General features: G+C 48.0%; 5 protein-coding genes across 5 annotated transcripts; 2 read left to right on the plus strand and 3 right to left on the minus strand.

Moving 5' to 3' along the window:
• Positions 1 to 3,952: 3,952 nt before the first annotated feature.
• On the minus strand, positions 3,953 to 6,691 carry PGRI_081420 (ATP-dependent RNA helicase DBP10; the record flags this gene model as incomplete). The annotated part of the gene is made up of 1 exon (XM_040795856.1): positions 3,953 to 6,691. The coding sequence occupies one exon, from the start codon at positions 6,689 to 6,691 to the stop codon at positions 3,953 to 3,955; it is 2,739 nt and encodes a 912-aa protein (XP_040651421.1).
• Positions 6,692 to 7,431: 740 nt separating this feature from the next.
• PGRI_081430 (uncharacterized protein) lies at positions 7,432 to 8,375 on the plus strand (the record flags this gene model as incomplete). Its single annotated transcript, XM_040795857.1, has 3 exons — positions 7,432 to 7,435; positions 7,496 to 7,569; positions 7,632 to 8,375. 3 exons carry the CDS (start codon positions 7,432 to 7,434, stop codon positions 8,373 to 8,375), a joined length of 822 nt encoding a protein of 273 aa, XP_040651422.1.
• A 310-nt stretch (positions 8,376 to 8,685) lies between these two features.
• On the minus strand, positions 8,686 to 10,706 carry PGRI_081440 (MATE family efflux transporter; the record flags this gene model as incomplete). Its single annotated transcript, XM_040795858.1, has 2 exons — positions 8,686 to 9,495; positions 9,546 to 10,706. The coding sequence occupies 2 exons, from the start codon at positions 10,704 to 10,706 to the stop codon at positions 8,686 to 8,688; spliced, it is 1,971 nt and encodes a 656-aa protein (XP_040651423.1).
• A 1,045-nt stretch (positions 10,707 to 11,751) lies between these two features.
• Positions 11,752 to 12,441, plus strand: PGRI_081450 (DUF202 domain-containing protein; the record flags this gene model as incomplete). Its single annotated transcript, XM_040795859.1, has 2 exons — positions 11,752 to 11,843; positions 12,018 to 12,441. 2 exons carry the CDS (start codon positions 11,752 to 11,754, stop codon positions 12,439 to 12,441), a joined length of 516 nt encoding a protein of 171 aa, XP_040651424.1.
• Positions 12,442 to 12,816: 375 nt separating this feature from the next.
• idi1 (isopentenyl-diphosphate delta-isomerase IDI1) lies at positions 12,817 to 13,780 on the minus strand (the record flags this gene model as incomplete). Its single annotated transcript, XM_040795860.1, has 3 exons — positions 12,817 to 13,052; positions 13,113 to 13,451; positions 13,543 to 13,780. 3 exons carry the CDS (start codon positions 13,778 to 13,780, stop codon positions 12,817 to 12,819), a joined length of 813 nt encoding a protein of 270 aa, XP_040651425.1.
• Between the last annotated feature and the right edge of the window lie 291 nt (positions 13,781 to 14,071).

Below are 14,071 nucleotides of genomic sequence, written 5' to 3' on the forward strand. Positions count from 1 at the left end.
GATGGGGGGGAGCCGGACTGGTGATTCGATGTTGTATGGGTCCCGAGGTGATAGGGATACTGGCGGTTGATGTTGGGGAGGTGATGTTGGTGGTGGTAATGCTGGGATGCCGTATGTTGGAAATCGCCGCTCTATGCCACTAGACATAGTGTTGACTGTTAGGGCTGGATTGAACCCTCCTGTCATTGGCATATAAGACGAAGGTACATGCGAGTGTGTCGGTACTGAATGCGATGGCGGTCCAGATGAAGAGAACGGGCGTCGAATCATACCTCCCGGGACCGTAGGGGATGGATCCATAGGCCGCGTCAGAGGATATACCGAAGCGGACCAGCGATGTGGTGTCCGTACTGAGCTTGCATCTGCCAAACCCTGTAGATCCGTCATAGGCCGTAATTCTCGTGAAGATGTAGCCCGATGCATAGTCGTCCGCCGCGGGGGCATGGTTGGTTGGGCCTCCGCTGGGATAGTCGGGTTATCCAAGTGTGTAGTGTAGGACCTGAGAGACGAATCCTCTGCCTTCAACGGGGGTCGCCCTCGCTTTTTGTGCGTAACATCCACGCATGTTGACTTTTTCCCCCTCGTTAGTTGCAATTCCACATGAAAGATTCCTTGACACTTACGGCTTTTCCAGCAAGCACACATCTTCGACACGGACGAGCCGGGTCACATCCAAGGTGTTTTTTCTTACAATTCACACAAGCGGATGCCACATGGGCTTTTGTACGTCTGGTTGATTTCTGTGCCAGTGAGCGACCTCTGGGATGCGATGGGTCTAGTGTTGAAGGTGGACATGGCGGTGCGCCTAGTAGTGGAGATCCAGAGTATACCGGTCCCTGTTCGTTATACCCCAACCGCAGCGGCTCATTAGCTGGTACTTGCGATAGCTCCAATGCAGATACAGACCGCTCAGCCGTAACTACGGGTGAGGAAGGATATCCCCGAGGCTTGATCTCTGCGGATGGCTCCGAGGGTTTTGCTGGAGGGGATCCAGACATAGATTGATGGGGTATAGGAGCCCGGGGGCTACACCCTCGAGCATTGGGGGACCAAGATCGATCCAACGGTAGCCGCTCTGGGCCCTGGTTGAATCGGGGCTGTCCAAACTGGGAGATAGTGAGGCTCGGGGGGTGAAGCACGAGTGATTGCATCGGAGTGTCGGGCAAGAAAGGGAATGGGCCCACGGAACAATTGCTTCTTTGGTTTTTTTTTTTTCCTTTCTTTTTTTTTTCCACAGTTTTTCTGTTTCTTTTTTGGGGTGGATCTTTTCAAATTCACGAGCAGTGACCGCTGGCTTTCGCGGTACTTTGGTGCAGCATGTCTGAGTCGATGTACCTAGAAAAGAAAGCGCGGTGTAGAGAGAAAAGAGCAAGGTCCATCAAAGTGTTCCAATGCCCAAGGACTCCAAGCTTATAATCAATAAGGAAAGATCCGCTATTGGAGGAGTCAGAAAATAGACTGCATCGAAAGATTTCTAGATGACAGCACAGGGTTACTCATACGCATGTCTTCCCAGGGCGACTTATTGTAGGCGATCATCGAGCTAGGATCAAGGTGCATCAAAATGTCCAAGCACCACGCCTTACCTCTTGATCACACGTCCCACGTTCCAGGTATTTTGTTAAAGGAGACGAACTATTACCCGAAAAAGGGAAGGGGAATAAAATAAACTCCACTTGAATGTTCCTAAGGCGTTCGATAGTTAGGAAACTTGATATACAAAAGTGGTCAATGCAGGCGCTAGTAAACTGATAGACTTGATCTTCGTCATGGTAGATCATTGGAGAATTATGAGTTTAACGGTGCCCCTCCTTTAACTCCCTTTTTTTTATATTTTGAGATTTTGATATTCAAGAGAATGCCTCTTTCCCCCCCCCCCCCTCTCTCTCTCTCTCCTCTCTCTCCCCTCTCTCCCCTCTCCCCCCTCTCTTCCCCTATCACTTAAATCGTCAGTGACACCAGAGTTAAAAAAAAGGAAAGGGATTGAATTCCACTAGTGAAAGGAGACTTCTTTTCTCTTTTTTTTTTTTCTTTTTTTTTTTCCGGAGAGGGGCAGTGTATACCAATCAGGACTAAGCAAGGTGGGAAGATTGACGGATCGACGTCGGCGCCCGCAGCCATTGCCAATAGTTGACCTCGGCGTGGACTATTGCGTGTACGGAGTACATGTACTCCGTACTTTGCTCTAATATTATTATGATCTAGATTCAATATACTAAGATTTATATATGGAGTACGAAGTACGAAGTAGTATAGATAGCAACCTCATTATTTTGATGTTTTTAGGGTTACAACCGCGTCACCCTTTTTTTTAGGAATTATAACAATAATATAACAATAATCAGACCAATAATGATCTTTAGGCTTAGACAGTTAATTTCTATTTAATTTACTTATTCAAATTTGATTTAGAAAAAAAAAAAAAAAATCCCGGCTCCCTTTAAACCCTTGAACCCTTTTAAGCATTTATAAATCCCCTTATTCTCCGACCCACTATCATTGTATCCTCTTATGCTCCGTCTAGGGGTTACTGTTACAGTCCGCAGAGAGGTTTCACAAGGGTTATGGGAAGTCGGACAACTGCAGGCACCGTGTCTCCTTTCTTTTTTATTTCTCCTTTTTTCTGTTTGGTATTTTGTGGAAATAGTTTGCGGTGATACTAGGTCTCGCAATAATTAGCCTGTGATACCCACTGGTTTTTATTTCCTTTTGTTGTATATGCCTTGAAATCGGGCCTTTGTATAGTTCCAAGGTTATCTGAAGATACGAAAATGATAAGGATCTCTCATAGGGTAAAAAGGCTGAAAATCCCAGGGAATCCTTCGGGGTCTACTTTATTTTCCGGGGACTCCCCAAAGATGTGGCTGCAGCTGTTCTGGCGCCTGGGACGATCACATTGCCATTTGCCTATGCGGTGCATTGCTGACGATCATCCCTGGCTTAACTGCAGGATCCCAGTTCTTTTTAAAGAATATAACCTAATTTCTCTATTCTACTTTGATTCTCCCTACGGAGTACATATAATATACATAAATATATATAAATATATATATAACTTTACCTTCATATAAACTCATCCGACTAAGGAAAAAGGGGTGTGGAACATGCGGCACGCGGAGCAGCAAGGGGTCTGTCACCCCGTTCATGCAGGATCAAATAGTCTGTCGAATATCATACGCTGGTTGGTTGTTTTCTCAATCTATTAACCAATCATCATATTTATTTATGATTTGTATTTCAATATATATTTTATACCCAATTTGAACCACTTGGATCCCATTTGATCCAATTTATATAACTCCTACCTCTCCGGGTATAGCGTTCTAGCCGCTAAAAAGCCACTTAATTTGTACTATTGATTTTAATTTCAGATCGGGGCTTTTTTTTATATTTCAATAGTATACGGAGATTATTCGGGACTTATCCCTGGGAATTCTCCTAGTCTCAACGGTTAATTGACAATGTCTATGCTCCTTATACTCCCTACACTCCTTATACTCCTTATACTCCTTATACTCCTTATACTCCTTATACTCCTTATACTCCTTATACTCCTTATACTCCTTATACTCCCTATCTATATCTTCAGACCCTTCACTTATACATTCTAAACCCTTTCAATATTTCACTTCCTCTAATAATGATTAGAAGGGGTCCGAGACCTCTAGAGCGTGATTGGGCTGATATCACATCTTCATCACCCAGGTTGATCTACGGTTTAAACGTGATGGCCTGCATGGCCAAGTTTCAATCTTGAGTTAGTCAAATTTCCAACATGTCTTCGTATAAGATCGAGTCTAGGCTACACAACTTCTTCCCATGTGGTGAGCTAGGCAGTTCCTAAATCTTAGATTCATACTCTCCGTACGTACTCCATACATTGTAAAAAAAATCTCCAACAAATTGTGGTATCTCTGCAATATAGACATCTATTATTCTACAAACTTTTTTTTCAACGTCTCTTCGACGGCCGAGCATTCTTCTCGCGACGCTGTTGCACCTGTTTCCGTGCCTTGCGAATATCCTCCGTAGACCGAAGTTCGCTCTTTCCACCATATGCCGCACCGCCCAACTTGCTGTGCTGGCGTTCGCGCGCCGCCTCGTTTTTCTTCTTCATCTTGTCGTAGTCATGACGCAGAGGATCCGCACGCTTAGGCGCCCGGTCCTGGTTGTGTCGGAATCGACCACTGGCCATACGGGAGTCGATCTTGTTCACAGCAGGCGTCTCGGCCTCGCCAACACGAGGCATCCGATCCACGCGCTTGCCCTTCTTCCAGGCTTGGAAGCGACCGCTGCGGAAACTGGCCGCGATCTTGGCACCACTCTCACCCCGCACAAGTCGGCTACCCTTAGAACCGTCCTCGTCATTCTGGCGGGCAACGTACTTCTTGTGTCGCTTGTCCCAACGCATGACGGAACGCGCTTCACCGAAACCGCGCTTGCCTTCGTCGCCATTGAGGTCCATCGTCGCGTTGCGAGAGTCGCTGGCAAAGTTCGAGTTGGTACCAGAGTGAACACCGTAAGCCTTGTCTTCGGCCATGTCATTGTGTTGAGGTGTGTAGCCCATGAAATAATCGGGGTTCTGGAATGCTGCCGCGGCGTCCTTCTTCTCGCCTGGCTTAGACTTGGAGTTGTAGGCAGAGAAAGTGACCTCGAGTTCATCCTCGGATGCTTCTGACATGTTCTCGCCGACTTGTTCGGGGACATCCTCGTCCCCCTCTTCACCATCCTCGCCAGCAGTGGGCAATCCAAGCGATTGCAACTCGGCCTCTGCTTTGGCATCCGCACGCTTTCTCTTGTTCTCCACACTAGTGCGGAGTCGTCGAATGGTGTCAACAGCCTCGTTGGCCTCCACTTTACCGCCTCGTCGGTTGTTCGCCTCGAAAATTGTCTCATGTGGGCGGTAGCCACCAATTCGGGCCAGCATACTCTCCCGCTCAACCTCCCTCTCGCTGGTTGCATCGTTGAAGAGGGGGTGAATCTCGGCCCAATGATCAGAAGAAACGACCTCCTTCGACCGTTTCGCACTCTCGGCAGATGCCGAATTACGGGTGCGGAGATACAGCTTCTCTCCCTTTTGAGACACCTGCTTTTGTCCGTAAATATCTATATCATCGTCGAGCACCTTCTGTACCCATTCGCAAGTACGAGAGACCGGCTCTCTCGGCAGCGTTCCAACGACAACATCCTCTGCAAAGTTGAGATCAGTGCCGTACTGACGACCGAGAACCAGCCTGCGTCCCAAGAACAGCTGAAGATCCAGAAGATACGGGGCATCTTTGTCGCGAACGAGACTGTAACTCCAACCCTTTTGGCCTGCACGAGCAGTACGACCGACACGATGAATGAAGATCTTAGGTTGTGAGGGGAAGTCGTAATTGATGACGTTGGCAAGAACAGGAATATCAATACCTCTGGCGGCCACATCGGTGACGACAAGGATATTTGAAATGCCGGATCGGAAGTTTTGAACATGGTGGTTACGAGCAGTCTGATCCAGGGAACCGTAGGCATAAGAGGTAGCAAATCCTGCCTCAACAAGAAGAGCATAGAGGTAGTCGACATGGTGCTTGGTAGCAGCGAACACGATGGTTGAGTGCTCGGTAGGCGACTCCTTGAAGCCGCTAGGGAGACGGACATCCGATCTCTTGCGCTTCCTTGTAGGGTTCTCGGCCTCTTGGCGTAGTCTTCCGGCAATATGCGTCTCACCGGTAGGCATCTTGATAATATCGTGCAGAATGTGTAGTAGGGCACCTTCTTTGTCTGATGACTTGACAGCAAAGAACGCGTTTTGTAAATCAGGAGAAACTTTATTTTCTGTGTCGAGACGAATCAGACTTGGCTCCTGGAGACCAGCGCGTGCAAATTCGACAAGTGACTTGGGCAATGTAGCAGAGAAGAGAAGGGTCTGACGGTTGGTGGGCAGTCCGTGCAAAATCTCGGTCAACTGTGCGGCGAATCCCATTTCGAACAGTCTATCGGCTTCATCGAAGACGACATATTTGATGCTAGAGAGATCCATGTCCATTTCAACCTTCAAGTGCAGGAAACGACCAGGTGTCGCAATGATGATATCGGGGTTGTTAGCCATCATGCCAAACTGATCTTCCAGACTGTCACCACCAATAAGAAGCACCGATGTCAAATTCGTTCCCTTGCCCATCTCCTTAACGACCTTCATGGTTTGCAGAGCCAATTCACGGGATGGGGACATGATGAGAGCACGTGCACCGAACGTAGTGCTATGGCTCTTCAATTTCTCGATCATAGGAATAACGAACGAGGCAGTCTTTCCGGAACCAGTACGAGCCATACCAACCACATCCTTGTCATCCATGATCACGGGAATAGTCTTTCGCTGAATCGGGGTAGGAACGGAGAATCCTTTGCGGGCAATCGCTTTTAGCAGAGTCATGCTGAGACCCATTGCCTGGAAACCACCACCCTTCTTCACAGTACGGCCCTTGAGGTTTGCGCCCTTTCGGTTGGCAGACGCCTGAGAGTTCGCAATGAAAGCCGCATCGCCGTCGTCTTCGTTTAGAAAGTCAAGATCTTGGTTGGTATCGGGCTTCTGGTTTTTCTTCTTAGTGGGCTTTGGGCCGGCGTCGGAATCGCTGTCATTTTCAAAAAGGGATTTCGTGATGTCGAACTCGACCTCCGACTCTGCGGGAGAGGCAGCACGGCGAGGCATTGTTGTAGTATGCTGTGAAGCCTCGACTGATATGGAAATGCAGGTGATAAGCGTTTAAACCGTTAGGCTCGTCAATGGCCGGGGGGGTTGTGAAAACACAGAATAATTTGCAGTAATTAAATATTATATCATGCAAAAATTCCTCAACTGCTCAAACTTCAGACACCCGAAGAAAAGTCGAGACACTTATCTCGCCGTCTTTCTGTCGCAAAAAAAAAGTTGAGAGAATCGTAGGCGGTCAAGTCCGGATCAACCATCTCCCGCATGCAAACTAAACAAACAGTATTTATACAATTTGAGACTGATTGTAAAAAACGTTGTCTAAAAACATTTACATATTTCAAGTTTCAAAGATTTAGAGAGAAAAGGTACTATTTGTACGATGCAGAGCCTATATGTACGCAAATTATGATTCGAAACCTCCAGCAGCCATTTGATGCGCAGCTCGGCTATGTTAAGGCACATTGGACATATCGTTTCAAAAGCCTTGAAACAGTAAACCATCTCTAGATAGAAATGATGGGAAATTTGAGAACAATTGACAGTTTAAGGTAAAAATAGCTATATCAAGGTCCAAGTCGAGAACGCAGGTATGTATAAAGTAGATAGGTCCAATTTAGAAGGCGGTCTGTCTAGGCAGAACACGATCCCCGCGACGCGTGCAACACGCTCCCAATTGAGTAAAATGGTGTTGGAGAGACGGTACTTTAACTTTTCCACTTCACAACACAACACACACCATGGGTAAATATTACTCCCAAATACAGCCTAATGATACTCATGATGATCTAACAACACCATTAGACAGCAATTACAACTCATTTGGCGGCGGAGGAGGATTCATGCCGGGCGAGTCGAGCAGTCCGTCCGGAGGCAAGGTATGCATGCACAAAGATCCCAGACTTCTCTCTATAGTAACACCAACTAATATCCAACGCAGACTGGTGACCGGGACAACAAAACCCTCCGTCCCGTGACAGTGAAGCAAATCCTCGACGCCTCACAGCCCTTCCCCGAAGCCCCGTTCCAAATCGATGGTGCCGACGTCGCCAATGTCCTCTTCATGGGCCAAGTACGCAACATCAGCTCCCAGAGCACAAACGTAACATACAAAATTGACGACGGCACGGGCGAGATCGAAGTCAAGAAATGGGTCGACTCCACCACCGCGGACAACATGGACACTGACGAAGGCAAAGCGCCCGGCGATGGGAAGAGTGAGCTCGTGCTCAACGGTTTCGCACGGGTCTTGGGCTCCATTAAATCTTTTGGTAATAAGCGGTACATTGGTGCTCATTCTGTCCGGCCCTTGTCCAATATCAATGAGCTGCACACTCATCTGCTTGAAGCTACTGCTGTGCATTTGTTCTTCACCCGCGGCCCTCCTGGTGCTGCTACTGCTGGTGGTAATGCTGCTGGTGGTGCCGATGCTGTTATGGGTGGTGCGGATGACTACAGTGCGGGACAGAACAAGGCTCTTGCTTCAATGTCGCCTGTTGCGAAGAAGATTTATCACTTGCTCAAGACTGAACCTCAGGAAGATACGGGCCTACACCTGCAGGTCATCGCTTCTAAACTGAACATCCCTGCGAGTGAAGTGGCCAGGGCTGGTGAGGAGTTGCTCGGTGGTGGTGTGATCTTCTCCACTATGGATGAGCAGACATGGGCTATTCTAGAGTACTAGAGAGATGCGAGTGGCCATATCTGTGCTGTTCGTTAAAAGTCGCATTCAGACTCCAATGATATCATGATTTGCCTTTTTATATCACATCTGATACAGTCTAAATGGCTCTATCTGGTATATTTTAGAAACATGTAGATAGGATTGACAACTGGGCTCGGATTGAAAATGAGGCTGAAACAAAAATCACATGAGGTCACCGCTAATGCAGAACGAGAATACAAAAGACATATGTTCGAACGATTTGACCATTTCGTGTCATGGACTGGGGATAACAAGTCATGTCGAGATGCTTCTCCTCGTATGTACAAAATCAACTCGTCTGCTCATTCCTCGCTAGAGCTTCGTCGACAGAGCGATTCCAATTCGCTCGACTGATGAAGATGCCCTCGATGAGGGAAACAAGGGCAAGGGCAAGGGCAACTCCCGTCCACAAGCCCATGACACCCCAATCCAAAGCAAACGTCGTTCCCATACTTAGAGGCATGGCAATCGCATAGTAACAAAAGAGTTGGACGTAGCCGCCCACTTCCTGGCGACCCAGACCACGGAGAATACCATTGCAGTTTGCCGCAAGAGCATCGAAGAGCTGGAAGGCTGCGCAGAGCGGAAGCACCTGCGCTACAATTTCGACGACTTCGGTATCAGAGCTGAATAGTCTGGGGATATACGAACGCAAACATGAGAGAAGAACCATGTTGAACACGCCAACGATGGCTGCTCCGCATAAACTCACTCTTGCCGATATCTTTGCGGCGTCGACCAAGGTAGCACCGATCAGATTTGCTATCCGTGTGCTACCCGCAATAGAGAGTGGGAACGGAATCTGCCATGTAATGCTGGCGATTGTTGCGAGAATGGATTGCGCTGCGAGTGCTGACGTGCCGAGATAGCTTGATGCCAACGTCAGAATTTCAAATGCCAGACACTCTGCCTCGACCATGATCAGCCCTGGGAGTGCGAGACGAATCATTGGGCCCCAGTTCTGGAATGCTCGTTTGGTAAATCCGCACCAACACTCGGATCCCACGAAGAAATAAACATAGATGAACAGGCCGAGGGGGAGGAGATTTTCAGTGATTACGACGGCGATTGGAGCACCAATGAATCCCCATTGGAGTTTCTGGTATCCAAGTTAGTATTATCCTCGTCAACGAACTAGAGAGGACTTACCCAGACGAAGAACCAGTTCATGAAAGCATTCAGCGGCGCACAGAAAATGAGAACGTACAGGGATGCAGAAAACACGCCCTGGGCCTGGAGATATCGCTTACCACTCTCGAAGAGGGCGAATCCTGGGGTTCCCAAAAGAGCAATCTTCAAATACAAACCCGCCATCTGAGCGACCTCCTTCTCTGGTATAATCTTGATAAGGATATGCTCAGAGAAATACCAGAGAGCCATGATTGGAATGGTAATGACCCAAAGGAAATATACCATACGCAGCATCTGCAGGCCCACCAGCTTTCTCTTCCCAGAGCCATAGGCCTGCGCACAAAGCGTATCCAGACTAGTCGCCAGACCCGAGTACACCGCATTCCCGGTAATTGTCACAGTCATACTCGCAAGACTGACAGCTCCGAGCTCTTCCTTTCCCAGATGGCCAATAGTAAAGATACTAGCCACGGTTAAGGAATACTGCAGCAAGAAAGTGACCATGAGCGGCAAAGAGTATTTGATAATGACCTTTGCTTCGCGCTGCCAAGTCGTCTGAATCAAACCGGCTGCGACGGCTTCTCCCCATTTCCGGTCGATATCTTCCAAGTCCATCTCACTGCCCTCTGCATCTGCAGACCTTTCTCCGAGGAGAGCGGTGATTTCGCTTGCCCCGTCAGTCTCGGGATCCCTGCTTCTAGAGCGTCGAGAAGATGCGCTTGGTCGTCGAGACGAGGGTCCTTGGCCGATAGCAGCGGATAGCAAGCCACTCATCTTACGCTGCACTCCTTGGGACTTGCCATACGCATGCTCTGGCGCGATAACATGGTTATCGCTAAGCAGGTTCCGTTCCTCTTCAATGACTTGCTCGCGCTCGCTTTGAGATAGTGCTTGCTGCTCCCCAACCCAGGGAACGACAGTCGCATGGCTGACAGATGTGAAGTAACCGGGGCGGCGATATGAGCCAGCTAGAGAGCGAGGATTGGTGCTGGTATAGCTGGCGGGCGGGCGAGCCGTCGAAGTATCAGAAGCTTCATCGGTGGGTGTTTGATCCTCGTCGCTATAGTCTGCGAGATCTCGTGCAATTGCCGAGGCCGCAATGGGCGAACTGGATGTGAAGGACCGGCTAAATGAGCTTTGATGCTCGGCGGAATCCACCGAGCGGATGTTTCGGGCCATGATAAGATGTGTGAGATGAGGCTATGGGTGTTTTACGGCCACCGCATTATTTACAGCAAAACAGATTGGGCTATCTTGAGTTGAGACTCTAGATCCTTGGAGCTTTGGAGGTATTCAAGAAGGCAGAAAGCTTAGAGAGAAAAAGACGGCGTAAGGCTGGATGCGGAGATGTATTTGTAATACCACGGGTATGGCTGGACTAGGTTCAAGCATTGGGGTGTGTCGTGTAATTTACAGAAATAAACTTCCATGAGATAATGTACTATGTAGATAATACAGACTCTGGTTGGGGGATATGAGTCAAGTATGATTCATAGTATTTATGAGTCTTACATTTAGGTACGGAGTATGTACGGAGTATGTCTCAATGCAGCTCTGGAGTGGATGAAATACCACTAATCACTTTTATCCGTAGACCCCGCTAAGATCCAGGAGGAAACTCGATCCGGCCCCGGCAGTGCCTGTTTACCTTTGGTTTTGATTAATATAGCCCACTGGTCCAATACCGTACAACAACTAGCTCGCATGGCTTAGCGGTAAAGCGCATCACTAGTAATGATGAGATCCTCGGTTCGATTCCGAGTGTGAGCATTTCTTTTTTGTATTTTTTTTGTTGGTCCTCTTTTTGTTATACATTCTACAATTTTATGACTGTTTTTTTTTTGGTTATTATAGTTAGGGTATGTTGATAGAATGATGTCAATACAATATCGAAGTTAAACATTTTTCAACAACCGTTTCGATATATATATATATATATATCTGAAGGTGATGTCCCGCATAAATACAATGATAGATCTGCATACATACATACGGACTACAAGAACCTGACCGCGATTATCCACGTACAACACTGTAAGAACGAACGCCGGGGCCGTCGATCTTAAATCATACAAAATAAAAAAACAATAAAACGATCGTGACATTGTGACATCATTCCGAAAACAGTATAGACTATCACATGACTGATCTTTGACCTTGGGCTATCCCCAGGTTTTCTCCAGATTTCAAGGATCACCGAACTTCGAGTGTCAAACCTTTCATCATGTCCCAAATGGTGACACAAGTTGGGGATGTTCGTGGTCCCTTCAACCCTTTGATCAACCCGGTAAATGCCAAGCCGGTCCTCGTGGAAGAGTAAGTCACCGTCCTTTGTAGAAATGGCGGGCAAAACACGTTGTTCCAGTGGCTTTTATCCCTTACATAAAGCCGCACTTCAAATCCAGACTGGCATGCTCCATGATGGCGGTTTGCCACATGACCTACCCCCACATTCCTGCCTAGTGACAGCCCTAGTTGACATTTTTGAAGACACATCGAGTCCCAACATGGGCACATCTTCCTCTCGCGCCCTTACTTCGGCGCACTCCTCTTCGAAAATACCTCTTCCGATGCCCGCGACCACTGCGCCAATGAGCGCACTTTCCTTTCGTGGCTCCGTCTCTCCATATACCTCGCTGTCGTGTCACTAGCCATCATCATCTCCTTCCACTTCCGTGATCAACCCACTGGCTTAGAGAAACGCATGGCCTTACCCCTCGGAATAATTTTCTGGGTTCTGAGTTTGACCTGTTTAGCTAATGGTTTTGCGAATTACTCACGCACGGTCAAGAAGTACGCGCGCAAGGCGGCTTTGGTGCAGAGTGGTTGGAAAACGCAGGTTGTCTTTACGGTCGTTGGAGTGGTGATTTTGGGCAGTTGCATTCTGTTTTTATCGACTGACCCAGCGCAGTAATGGGCACACTGGGTACGATTTTTTCAATTGATTTTATTAGCGTTGGCGTTGGCATTATTTTCGGGCACTTTAGTTGCTTATATTCATTGCATTCATGTACTTGTCTCGACCAGGCCATATTGGGACTACCGTGGGAATACCCCCCCCAAAACCAAGAAAAATTTCAGGACCAAGCATTGATTTGTTTATGATTTCCTAAAAGTAAACCGAAAGGGCGAAGTATCTGAAGTGATGTCGTGATAATCGTCTCGTGTGCTGAGGTATATTTCCATGAGTCGCGTAAAGGAGGGGTTGCTCCGAAGAATGCAAAGATGACAAAAGAAACATAAACCGAAATGAAACCGAAATATGCGATAGACTGTGCATCGGGCCTTTTTACATACGACGGATCTCCTGCTCGTTCTTGTACTTATCAAGGGCCGGAGTACCTAGGTGGCTCCACCACTCGAACAGCATAGAGTCGCAGATAAGCTTGAACCAGGGGGTAAATTTCAATCCTGGCTGCTCAAACATTGCCTTCAGCTCATCAGCCGAGACGTAGGTGGTGTCTCGGACCTCGTTGGGGCTGGGCTTCAGATCGACATCGGCCTGGATGAAGAGGATATAGTCCACTAGCAGAATGTCAGCGTTTCCATCTACAAATCAAATATGCCCAGCTTAATGCGACATACCTTCATGTTCACCCCACTTTCCATCACTGGGGGCCTTGTAGTGAATTCTCGTGAAGAATTCAAATTTGTCCAGGGGTACTTGCTCTGCCTTAATGCCCAGTTCATGGTCCAGCTTACGCTGCGCAGCACGCTTTACGCCCATCACGGCAGCGTCTAGCTCAGCCCCAGTCTCGCCAGGAATTCCAAGAGGGTGTGAGCAGCAGGTGTTGGTCCACATGTCGGGGAAAGTGATCTTCTCGGTGGCGCGCTGTTGGAGCAGAAGACGCTTATTGGAATCGAAAAGGAAAACAGAGAAGGCGCGGTGAAGGAGACCCTTGTCGATGTTGGTCATCAAATGGCCTATACAGATGCGACTGTCAGCGTTTTATCTCGCATGCCACTACCCCGCCATTTTGTACATATGTGGGTGATTCTGGGGTACAAAACGTACAGATCTTCTTGCTGGCACTTCCAATCGGCCGATCGTTGTTATCCAAAACGATGCAGACTTCATCCATCAGACGGACCTGCTCCTCATCGTAGCCCTCGAGTTCGCTGCCGCGCCCAGTGTTTGTTTGGCTTGTGGGGAGGATTTCACGGGCAAGCGATGTATCGACCTCGGGGAAGAGAGTGGCGACATTGTCCGCCGTAATCTCAGGCGGACTTGTGATTGTCTCGGTTGCGCTCATTTTGGCTGCAAAGTGAAGTTGAAAGAGAAGTAATGAATCCTAACGAAGAGAAGTCAGATGTCAGATGAAATGCGTTGGGTCCAAGGCGGCAATGATCGGCAAAATTTGCCCGATCCCCCCTTGCCTCAGGGGAAATCAGGTGGCACCCAACATTCAGCTGACACACCAGAGATTACATCCATACACATCCATGGATGGCTTACGCATTTATGAAAATTGGCTATATAATAATTGAAAATTGCATTCAAGGCTGCCCTATCAGTATCTGAATGTCAGAAGCCGCACAACATT

The sequence above is a fragment of the Penicillium griseofulvum genome (assembly GCF_001561935.1).
Source record: "Penicillium griseofulvum strain PG3 chromosome Unknown contig_77, whole genome shotgun sequence".
Lineage (NCBI taxonomy): Eukaryota > Fungi > Ascomycota > Eurotiomycetes > Eurotiales > Aspergillaceae > Penicillium > Penicillium griseofulvum.